At 38.4% G+C, this 12,283-nt stretch overlaps 1 protein-coding gene across 4 annotated transcripts in view; it reads left to right on the top strand.

Moving 5' to 3' along the window:
- Positions 1-12,283, top strand: part of TMTC2 (transmembrane and tetratricopeptide repeat containing 2) — a 414,619-nt gene that overhangs the window by 370,427 nt on the left and 31,909 nt on the right. The window contains exon 12 of one of the 4 annotated variants that reach the window (XM_027543230.1): positions 312-490. The exons of the other annotated variants lie outside the window; for them this stretch is intronic. Coding sequence (XP_027399031.1) covers positions 312-440 — 129 coding nt within the window. The 3' untranslated portion in view covers positions 441-490. Of the gene's footprint in view, positions 1-311; positions 491-12,283 lie in introns of those variants that run through there. 4 annotated transcript variants of the gene reach the window in all.

The following is a 12,283-nucleotide window of genomic DNA, read 5'->3' as shown; positions in this document are numbered from 1 at the left end:
GCCATGTTTTTCTAAAGATACCCTGAAACGTTAACAAAAAGCTGTGTTTATATACAGTTCTTATCCCATCTGTCTTCTGATTTTACTGCAACATTCCACTTCTTTTTTTGTTTGTTTCCTTATTTTCAAACTACTCCTAACTCCTTGTTATCTGTCTGAACTCTTGCATCTACAGATAAAATAGTATTATTCTTTACCCTAAAGACAAAAGTTGGGCAGATCCTAAGAAATGAATAGACTGATGGATTAATTTCGTCTGGAAAGTCCTATGTCTTTGCTAAAGAAAATAAAATTTTTCTTTGCTTTTGAAGATAGTAAGGAAGACTTTATTCAGGACTACTGAGATCAGTGTCATGACTATGGAAGGAGGGGAGACCAATTACAGCAGAAGCAGCAAGGGGTGTTCAGTGGATGGCAAATTACTGAGACCTCCAGGGTAAGGTGATTCTTGGTAAACCAACTTAACAGAATTCTTGTGGAAGACAAGCCAGTATGATCAGATAGGATGAGGAGATTCTCACTTAATTAACTTAGCAGAATTCTTTACAGCTGGGCTAGGCAGGCCTAAGAGAAGGCCTAGAGATGAGGCCTCCTCAAAAAGAGGATTCAGAAGGGTGTCCTCTTTGGTCAAGGAGAATCTGTGTCATCCTGAATGACATTATTTTTCCCAGGCTGAGTTGTTATAATGTTAAAATTCTTGTCACTAGATAAGGTCAGAATCCAGAGTTTCCTTTATCAACTTGAAAAGAATTTGCTTCAGGATTTTACTAACAGACCCTACAAGAGAGCTGGAAAGAATGACATCTTTAAGAGAAGGGGGAAAAAAAATGTGTATGCTACAAATTTTTTCAGTCTTTTCCTTATAATCAACTGTTACTTTCTCATATACCAAGTGCCAACAAATGGCCACTGTGGTATGGTATCCAGAGTTTTATCAGTTGTCCAGAACCTGTGTTGTGATAGCAGTGAAAAAGTAAAACTATAAAGGACTAAATTTCATAGGGCTTTTATATTTGACTTACTCTCATTATTTCTATGTGGTTTTCACCTCTGTTTTGTTGTTTTATGTCACTTTATGAAAATGAGATCTTTAGCAAAATAATTTCCAGGAAGGCAGCTCTAAGACATACTGCAGCATATTATTGCCCATTCGAAAACTAAATGGCAATTTAAAGAGGGCAAATGTGGTGCCATTAAAGATCTTGTGTCAAGAGTTTGAAATGCTCAATTTATTGAATTTGTTTTATTTTAAAAGTAACTTCTTCAGCTTAGGCATGCTAAAATTTCAAGAGAGAAGTAATTTTGAAAAGATTTGTTAGGATGATTTACCAAATAATTTATATATTTATACATCCAACAGTTTATAACTAAAGAAAATAATTGCTTAAATTACATGCAGAAATAATCAAATGTGTTTTTGAAAGGGTGATATGATAGATCTCAGCAAGCTCAAGAATGGCTAGATGTAGAACATTGCTGCTACTGCTTTCAAACACTTTTTTTTTCTTATTCTCCAATATAAGTTACTCTGTCCTTATCTACTTACCTGTATAATCATATAAAAGACAACTGGATATTCCCCAAAGAATCTATATTTGTACTGGTTTATTTCTTGGTTCTACTTGTAAGATTCATTGGTTGTTAAATAGGAATCCTAATAAAAGCTACTAAAAGAAGTGAATAAAAGTCCTTGACACATATTTAGTTTTCCTGCAAGACAAATTATTTTTCTTAAATATATACTCCATTTTCCACTCCCATTAGAGAAAGCAATGGTGGTTTTCTCTTTTCTTAATAAAGTTCAGCAATGTTTTCCCAAAGAATAATACTGTTTGTTAACTTTTGGGGTGGGGGGCTACGCCGGGTCTTCGTTGGCGCACACGGGCTTTCTCTGGTTGCAACGAGCTGGGCTGCTCTTCATTGCGGTGCACAGGCTTCTCATGCAGCGCAGGGCATGGGCTCTAGGTCACTCAGGCTCAAGAGTTGTGTGGCATGGACTTGGTTGCTCTGAGCATGTGAGATCTTCCAGGACCAGTGATCGAACCTGTGTCCCCTGCATTGACAGAAGGATTCTTACCCACTGGACCACCCAGGATGTCCCTGTTAAATTTTTATAATCATAACTTTCATCTGTTTCAGCTGGCTGAACTTTTATTTATAATTACAAGTATGCTAGTTTACATACCTATCAGCAAATCTAATGACAGAAAATGAAGAGGAACTAAAAAACCTCTTGATGAGGGTGAGAGAGGAAAGTGAAAAAGCTGGCTTAAAACTCAGAATCCAAAAAACTAAGATCATGGCATCTGATTCCATCACTTTATGGCAAATAGAAGGGGAAAAAGAGGGAGCAGTGACAGATTTTATTTTCTTGGGCTGCAAAATCAGTGCTGATGGTGACTGACTGCAGCTATGAAATTAAAAGACACCTGCTCCTTGGAAGAAAACTATGACAAACCTAGACATTGTGTTAAAAAGCAGAGACTTTGCCGACAAAGGTTTGTGTGGTCAAAGCTATGATCTTTCCAGTAGTCATGTGCAGATGTGAGAGTTGGACCATGATGAAGGCTGAGCACCGAAGAACTGATGCTTTCAGATTGTAGTAGTGGAGAAGATTCTAGAGAGTCCCTTGGGCAGCAAGGAGATCAAACCAGGCAATCCTAAAGGAAATCACCCCTGAATATTCATTGGAAGGACTGATGCTGAAGCTCTAGTACTTTGGCTACCTGATCCTAAGAGCCAACTCATTGGAAAAGACTCTGATGCTGGGGAAGTTGGATGGCAAAAGGAGAAGTGGGAGGCAGAGGATGAGATGGTTAGATAGCATCACTAACTAAGTGGACATGAATTTGAGCAAAGTCCAGGAGATAATGAACGACAGGGAAATCTGGCATCCTGCAGCCAATGGGGCTGCAAATACTCAGACACAGCTTTGTGACTAACAACAGTCAGCAAATCAATGCTACTATAATAAATATATCTTTAATATGCATTGATATCCATGATTAGATGCATTATTAAAATGATACCAGAAATTGTGAAAAACCATATTTGAAAAAATGTCAATATGAAAATAATGAAAGAACAAAGGGCTTTAAAAATGCATTTCTGTAGGTCGCTGTTCCTAACACATCTCAAATACACAGGCAACTGTGCTTGCTTATGAATTTACTTGTCTAAAAAGATTTCTATGTAGCAGTTATAATTTTTCACTTATGTTTATTTACTTTTCTTCACTTTAATATCTTCTTTTTGCTATAGTTTTCTTAGGCTCATGCTGAGAGCACTAGATTCCGCAAGTCTTGAAGAGGGAATTATTTTGCTGCCCAGAGAAGATTATGTACTTTGATTAGTCTTGGAAATCTTTACTGGATACATGCACATGTGCTCAGTTTTCCTTTCATTGAGTAATATATCATTATCATTTTATTTTCCGGTATGCTGATTGACACAGTAACTTCTAGGCATTTTCTTCTTGTGAGGAACTTGTGTGGTGAGCAGATGATGGATTATTCCATAAGTGCTGGAGTACCATATGATTGCTTTAAACCCATTGTTTACATTCACATCTGTATAAACTGTGTCTCCATGTTTGGAACTTAGGAACCTTTTTCTCACACACTTAATGAGGTAAATAAAAGAGAGCATTGACCTAGATGGAAGTGATAATATTGAGTGGCTTAAAAGTTGGTAAACAACTATTAAAGGTCTGTATTTCTGCTTGTATTATGAATTATTGCCAAACAATATCTCTATAACTTGTAGAAGAATAAACATGATAATGTTGAGATCAGACAAAACTTTTTTTTTAATTAGGAAATCTCAGCCTAATAACATCTACACTAGTTAAACATTAAAGGTTCAATTCTACCCCATTTTTATTTACAGATGGAGAAATAGAGTCAGGGTAAGTTTTCCGGGATCTCACAGCTAGTGGTAGAGTCAGAATACAAATCCAGCCAATCAGAGTGCCTGTTATATGTCAGGTTCTAATATAAGTACCAGGGATATAATGAGAAACAAAAATGTTGTGATTTCTGCTGTATCAGTGCTGTAGCTGAAACAGGCTTAGGATTTAATTGTTTCTTAGTTTTTTTTTTTTAATGAGTAGTTTATATAGTTTATGAGTTTTGAAAGTTCGCATTTTCCACAGCTTATACAATGCCTAAAAATGCATGAACTCACTATGTTGTCTTCAAGGACTATTTAGGGACTTTAAGAAACATAGCAAACAGATTACTATTTTCATATTGCTTGAGATGTATTGGTTGTCTTGACTGACTTATGTAACCACAGTAAATATGCTTCTCATTTCTCTCATAGAAATAATTTATTTCCTTTTCTTTAATAAGCTGAAGCAAGCACAATGATGTTGTGAAATGTTGGTTTAGGATTTGGAAGGCCAGACACTTTGGACAGTAGACTCTTACTTACCTGGTGGTTTCTTTGTAAAGTTTAGCTGTTAATTTCTGTTCTTTAAATGCAAGTTATTGTAGAATGATATAGATGTATAATATCACATCTTATTTTATTTCTACTATATGTTTATTATGGTCAAAAGATGTATTTGAGATGTATAATATGTATGTTCACATATTAAGGTTATTTTGATTTCCAGTACAACCCCATAGACTGCAACACACCAGGCTTCCCTGTCCATCATCAACTCCCAGAGCTTGCTCAAACTCATGTCCATCAAGTCGGTGAGGCCATGAGTTTCAACAAGCTCCAGGAGTTGATGATGGACAGTGAAGCCTGACATGCTGCAGTCCATGGGGACACAAAGAGCTGGACACAACTGAGCGACTGAACTGAATGTTTCAATACACAAGAAGCTAAAATTCTCCTATGTATAAATAAAGTAATATTAACATTCCCCTTTTAAAAATTCCTGGAAAGGAGAAAAAAAGCTACTTTGAAATATGCTAAATTGATTGTATATTTTTAATCTGTTTAATGAAGTGTCATTAATCAAATATTACAACAAGAAGATTTTATTGAGTAATTTAGAATTGATCTTATAGTCCTTAATTTATTCAGTCCTAGTATGTCTCATATGTCTAAACCGAAGTTACTGGATATAGTGAAGATGTTTATTTGAAAGGAACTATAGGATGAAGATGGACAAGGCAATGGCACCCCACTCCAGTACTCTTGCCTGGAAAATCCCATGGATGGAGGAGCCTGGTGGGCTGCAGTCCATGGGTTTGCAGTCCATGGGACACGACTGAGCGATTTCACTTTCACTTTTCACTTTCATGCATTGGAGAAGGAAATGGCAACCGACTCCAGTGTTCTTGCTTGGGGAGTCCCAGGGGCGGGGGAGCCTGGTGGGCTGCCATCTCTGGGGTTGCACAGAGTCGGACACGACTGAAGCGACTTAGCAGCAGCAGCATAGGATGAAGATATTATATGACTCAATTCTTGTTAAAAGTTAAATTTTTAACTCTACCTTAATGGAAATTTATTACCTCCTCAAAGTGTGCTAAACATGCTAGGCTGTGGCAATAACCAAAGTTCTGCCAGATAGGTGCTGGCAATAGCCTCAGAACAAGGTAGAATTCCTAGTGAAGGCAGGAATGATGACAAAACATGATATACACCATCAATAAAGTTTGAAAGTTAAAGGGCAATTCATTACTACAGGTTTTGAATGTCTCTTTTGAACTGTTTTCATGAAATTACAGTATATAGTGCTAAATGGTCCTTGATATAGTGAAACCTCTTCAGATATATTTTAATGTGTTTTAAAAATCAAGTTTTTATTTTTACATGTTTTCAGGAGTCTGTATCCATCACAACCCATCACTTAGTCATGAATCATATTGTATGTGCCTTAATAGCAGCAAAACATTTTTAATGTTTAGGGAAAACTATATTCCACTCATATGGCATCAATGAAAAAAAGATACTTTTTCATACTTTCAATATCATACTTCCAACATGATATTTCACAAAGAAACTTTGGGTTTTGCTTTCTGGATTGTGCACAGACGTGTGTAGTACATAGACTTTGTCTGTATCCTGGGTGCTGCTATAAATAGCATTCTTCAATGACTTCACTGGTTTGGGAAGAGCAGGCTCTACAGTGTTCTCCCAGTGGAATCATGCTGTTTTCACAGGCTCTGGCAGGCGGCATACCTTAGCAGTATAGGCTAATCAGATGGGTTGGGTGTACAACAGGGCTTCACCTCCTCTCACTCTGAGATCTTGGATATGTTGCTTACATCCCTAAGCTTCATTTGCTCACTCTGTAAATGGAGGTAATAATAACTACCTCAGAGGGTTTGTTATGGGAATTAAACAGTATGTAGAGAGCACTTAAAATACTTCTTTGTCCACAGCCAGTGCTAAATTATTTACATTGCAGGAATTTGTCTATATATTTTTCACATAGAATAATTCGTAAATAAAGAAATCAATTCCACTTGCCAGGTTATATAAACAGTGAACAGATCGGTGTTACCCATCTCAGACTCCAGCATGCTCCTTCCTCCAGGCATTTATAATCATATTCCTTCCTCTGGCTGCCATGCTTTTCCTCCAGATAGCAGCGTGGCTAGCTCTGGCACTTTCTAAACTCTCCGCTCAAACGTTAATAAAAACTTGTGTCAGTAAGATTTCCCATTCTGCTCCACAGGAAACACTGCTGTACCTGTACCTACGTCTTTTATCCTCTTGTACGTTTCCTCTTCGGTTTTATCAGCATATACAGCCTACATATTTTCTTACATCTTTGCGTTAACTGCATCAGCTCTCAGAACATGAGCTCCGTGATGGCAAGGCCTTTGTTTTCTGTATTCGCTCTCCCCGGCACATACAGTGGTGCCTGGAAGACAGTAGGTGCTCAGTCAATATTGTGAAGGGATTCCCGGGAAGCTTCTGTCCTCTCACTCTGTGTTGGCTTCCTGTCCTTTCCTAGCATGGACATCTTGCAGCACTGAGTGTAGTTCTCGTGTTTGAAACATGTTGTGTTAAACATGTCCCTCCCCCAATAAAACTCAGCCTCTAAATGCAAGCCAACCACAACATGGGCTGCTCAGCACAAAACACGATGATCTTTTACAATGCTGGAAATAAAATCAAACACGAGACTGGCTGCCAAGAACACATTGAGAGGCTGTACTGTAGTTTACTGAAGCATCACGAGCCATGTGAGTGAGTTTTTTAAAAAAGATTTTCAGGAATAATACTGATCTTTTAACTCTCACTGAATGGAGAATCTTGAAATATTTTCCTGCTGCTCCTGACCGGCACACACCCTGGGTCTCTTGGGTCTCTTCACCTGATTCTCAGGAGACAGTGATTCTAATGAACTGGGTGCTCTCTCAAATTTTAAATGAATTCATACTCTCAGGAAATTCAGAATCACTCAGATTGTTGGGTCTCTTAATAAGTGTTCATATATTCAGTTTCTGAAACTCAGCCTGTGGTAGAAGTTATAACAAACCTAATAGAATGAATAGCTATAAACTTTAGGACCAGCTGCCGTACAGCTATATAATCCAAATAAGGTATATTTATCATTACCTAGAAAAGCGATATTAACTCTTAAACTTCTTTGCTTAACCCAATGGTTTGACTGCTTTAGAGACCTCAATTTCCTCTACAAAACACAAACTAAATAATAAGGTACAAACTGATTTTACAAATCCATTCAGACTTTATTGAAAATGCCAAATATTAAAAAAAAAAATAGCCCCTAAAAGGCATTTCTCCCTCTCCACAGGTGATTTACCCTATATAAAATTTCTTTTTTTAAAAAAACTAGTGAGACACCAAGGAAACCAGAATTGACAGAGACACATGGACCCTAGTGTTCATTGCAGCACTGTTTACAATAGCTAGGACATGGAAGCAACCTAGATGTCCATTGACAGACGAATGGATGAGAAATGTGGTACATATACACAATGGAATATTACTCAGCTATTAGAAAGAACTCATTTGAATCAGTTCTACTAAGGTGGATGAAACTAGAGCCTGTTAAACAGAGTGAAGTAAGTCAGAAAGAAAAACACCAATACAGTATATTAACACATGTATATGGAATTTAGAAAGATGGTAACGACAACCCTTTACACGAGACAGCAGAAGAGACACAGATATAAAAAACACAGACTTTTGGACTCTGTGGGAAAAGGCGAGGATGGGATGCTTTGAGACAATAGCATTGAAGCATGTATATTATCATATGTGAAATAGATGATCAGTCCAAGTTTGATGCATGAAACAGGGCACTCAAAGCCAGTGCATTGTTACAACCCAGAGGGATGGGATGGGGAGGGAGGAGGGAGGGGGATTCAGGATGGGGACACATGTACACCCGTGGCTGATTCATGTCAATGCATGGCAAAAGCCACCACAATATTTTAATTAGCCTCTAATTAAATTAAATAATAATAAAAAAAAACTAGTGACAAATATATCAATGCTAAAAATAAGAGTATGTGAAAAAAACTTATAATAAGAAGCCAAAAAGTTTTCCTCCCCATTAGTCAATTGTATGTAGAAATAAAATAAGACTAGATTTTGTGGTTTATTTCCCTGTGCTATTGTCTATGAGGAGAAGGCAATGGCACCCCACTCCAGTACTCTTGCCTGGAAAATCCCATGGGCGGAGGAGCCTGGTGGGCTGCAATCCATGGGGTTGCAAAGAGTCGGACACGACTGAGTGACTTCACTTTCACTTTTCACTTTCATGCATTGGAGAAGGAAATGGCAACCCACTCCAGTGTTCTTGCCTGAAGAATCCCAGGGACAGGGGAGCCTGGTGGGCTGCCGTCTATGGGGTCGCACAGAGTTGGACACGACTGAAGTGACTTAGCAGCAGCATTGTCTATGAATGACCTATTTTGAAATTTGAAGCCACAATAGGACAAAAACACCAGTGAAGAGGGAAATGACCAAAAAAAAAAGGTGTGTCACCTATATGGAGAGGGCAAGTGTGCCAAAGACCTAATATGGCAAGGCATAGCCACAGCTCTGGAAATTTAGGGTTTTATGTCAACCATGAGAATGAACGAAAGGGTATAGTCTCTAAGAAAAACCGCCTACATTTTAAGAAACCTGATTGTGGTTAAGAATTTTAAAGACAAAAGGTACAAATTGGCTAAACTAGTATGTGTGCTTTCCAGGGAGAGTTGGTTTTTATCCCCCTCCCCGCTCCACCCCCAGACTCTTCCTGCCATCACTGTTTCTAGCCTGGTAGTGATTCTCTTGGGTCAGGATGCAAGGGCCAGAGTGCTAACTGTACCTTCTATGTTGGGGTTTGGTGGTGATGTTCTGGTTTTAATGGGGTTGTGGAATCAACACTTTATCATTGGAGGAGAGCACTCAATTTGAGCCCACTCCCCAACTTACACTTGGTATTAGTTCTTCTGTGAGTTCCATCAGTTGAGGAAAAGTAGAACAAGGGTGGAAAACCAAGGCATTAACTATGGTTTTGAGAAAAGGTCTAGTTTTCCTAGACTGTTTCTGGAAACGATAGGGTAAATTTACTATCTGATTAAACCCAATAAGAAAGTCAGCTTTGATATTCATTAAGTAAGCCCAGGATCCTACATTCACTCTGGGATTCTGTTTTAGGTCATCTGTAATGATTTTGTTTACAATCAATGCCTAAAATATCTTCTATCACAATAGAAGTAATAGTTCTCTTATTTACTACTGAGTTTTTAATCTACCTCCTGCCATTGGTCTTGAGCCCAAATGCTAACTTTCCAAGAATAGAAATAGTAGTCCTGACCTTGTTCTGTACAGTCAGTCTCATCATTAGAATCACTTGGGGAGCTTTCCCAACATTGTGAGCCCTAAGTCTCACCAGACACCCTGACTTTAGTTGGTCAAATACAGAACCCATCACCCTAGTTATTAAATCTCCCCAGTTGATTATAATGTGCCATGAGATTGTGGGCCCCTAGTTTAACAGCTGGACTTCTCAGGTGGTGCTAGTGGTGCAGAACCCGCTTGCCAGTGCAGGAGATGTACGAGGTGCAGGTTCGATCCCTGGGTCGGGAAGATCCCTTGTAGGAGGGCATGGCAACCCACTCCAGCACTGCCTGAAGAATCCCCTGGACAGAGGAACCTGGAGGGCTACAGTCCATAGGGTTGCAAAGAGTCGGACGTGACTGAAGCAATTTGGCACGCACACATGTACAGTTTAACAGCCAGCATTCTTTTCTTGATTGGCTTTTCCCACATCAACCAGTTCCAGCTAAATCATTTACTTTGTGATCTTGAGTTTATTCCTTAACCCCCCGGTCTTTCAATTTCCTCTTCTGTTAAATGGGTTATTAGTAGTACTTAAATCATAAAATCATCCTGAGAATCAAAGAAGTTCATAGATTTTAAGCATTTTAAATAGTGCCTGAAACATAGTATATATGATATATATTAAGTCTTTCAGTCATGTCCAACTCTTTGAGACCCAGTGGGCTGTAGCCTGCCAGGCTCCTCTGTCCATGGATTCTCCAGGCAAGAATACTGGAGTGGGTTGCCATTCCCTCTTCCAGGGGATCTTCCAGACTCAGGGATCGAACGTGCGTCTCCTGCACAGCAAGCAGATTCCTTACTGTCCAGTCCACCAGGGAAGTGTACCACAAAGGTTAGCTGTCATCAGCATTATCACCTGATTTTAAACTGAGAGTGATAATAGTGAGCTTTGGATTGCGTCCTTCTGTATACTTCCTAACTTGGGCTCTTCTGGAACATCTGCTCACTAGTGCTTTTGCTATATTATAAAACTGAGGACAAGGTCTGCTTTTATTCTGGTTCAACCACTTACATGTTGCATTGCATTCAAATTAACTTGAATTTCTTTTTTTGTGTTGGGCTGGTGTGAGAATTCAATGAATGTCACTATAATTGTTATTGTTTTCAATTAACTCTTTGGTACTTGCTATTATTAACTGAAGTGTTTCAGAAGATAGCTAATTCACAATACAGCACACACATTTTTGTATTTTTTATGTGCATTTAACCAAACTAAGGAATCACTTGGGCCCAATAAGCACTCTGAAACTAAATCAAACAAATTGCTATAGCCTGCTCTCTAGCCAGCATGATGCCTGTGTTAGAAGTATAAGAACAAAAGCATAAGCTACAACATCCTTAAATTTTAAATCCTTAAAATCTTTACAGGCTCATCGTGAGAATCTCAGTTTGAAGTATGGCATGGTGGTGAGCAAAAGAAACTCCTTTCAACTCTAAATGCTGACCTCTGCTAGGTCATGATCTTTCTTAGGCAGAGTTGCTTCCAAGGGTTTTTAGTGTTGCATCTTGATAAAGGCGGAACAAGGGATTGGCTCGATAGCGTAAAAACAAAAAGGCAGATTTTTATGGTCTTTTTTGTGTTTCTGTGCATGTGCTTTCTGCTTGCTACATTTTGCACAATTCAATGCATATATCCTAGGATTATAGTCAATATGGGCTCATGAACTCAAATTTTAATTGTGATAGAGCACATGGAGAGAAAAAGCATCTTCCTGTCTCCATATTTACCATTTTTTATGCCTTCCTTTTCACATCAAATTCTTAATAAGTTGGTTGGAAACACTAGGTACAGTCATATTCTGTAAGATTGTTACCATGGTTTAGATGTTTTAAGTGTGGCATTAAAATACCTAATTTTCAGAAGCCTTAGAGGAGAAAGGTTAGATAGAGATGTATTTTCTTAGATTTTGTCTGCCTTGGAAAAAAATTACTGAAATCTATGTGCTGAGTGAAGGAGAAAAGAAAGAAACCAATTATAGTTGGGGAAATCAAATGAAATATAATCACAAAAGTACTTTATTTTAACATCATATCCTGCTAAAAGTGACACATCTATGCCCTTTAGGGAGAAAAGTCATTTGCTGTAATTTAATATTGAAGGTTCTATTTCCACTGTTAGGCATTGAGTCATGCAGCTGACATATCACAAGTGTCTGCAGAAAGTTAACCTCTTTGGATAAGATGGTTTTCTGAGATTAGCATTTATTGAATTCCCAGGGTTTATAAATGGTGCCATCCTCTGCCCTGGCACTGAGCAAGAGACATAGACAGACACAGCTCCAAGTCTGCCCTTCTGTTAGTGTTCCCTCTCTTCTCAAATCTGTCTTCCCTCACTTTCTATCTCTTCCCACATTACTCTTGTACCCACCTCAGGGTGATCCTCCTATTGCATGAATTGTCTGTCTCCTTCTTAGATCCATTTCCCGGTAGCTGCCAGGTGATATTTCTAAAATGTAAATCTGTTCCTAATACTTTACTAATGAAGTTCACGCTCATTAGGTTCCTCTTA

This window comes from Bos indicus x Bos taurus, chromosome 5, assembly GCF_003369695.1.
Source record: "Bos indicus x Bos taurus breed Angus x Brahman F1 hybrid chromosome 5, Bos_hybrid_MaternalHap_v2.0, whole genome shotgun sequence".
In the NCBI taxonomy this organism is placed as follows: Eukaryota; Metazoa; Chordata; class Mammalia; order Artiodactyla; family Bovidae; genus Bos; species Bos indicus x Bos taurus.
Note: the sequence above shows the minus strand (reverse complement) of the source record. Positions and strands in the feature narration are given on the sequence as shown.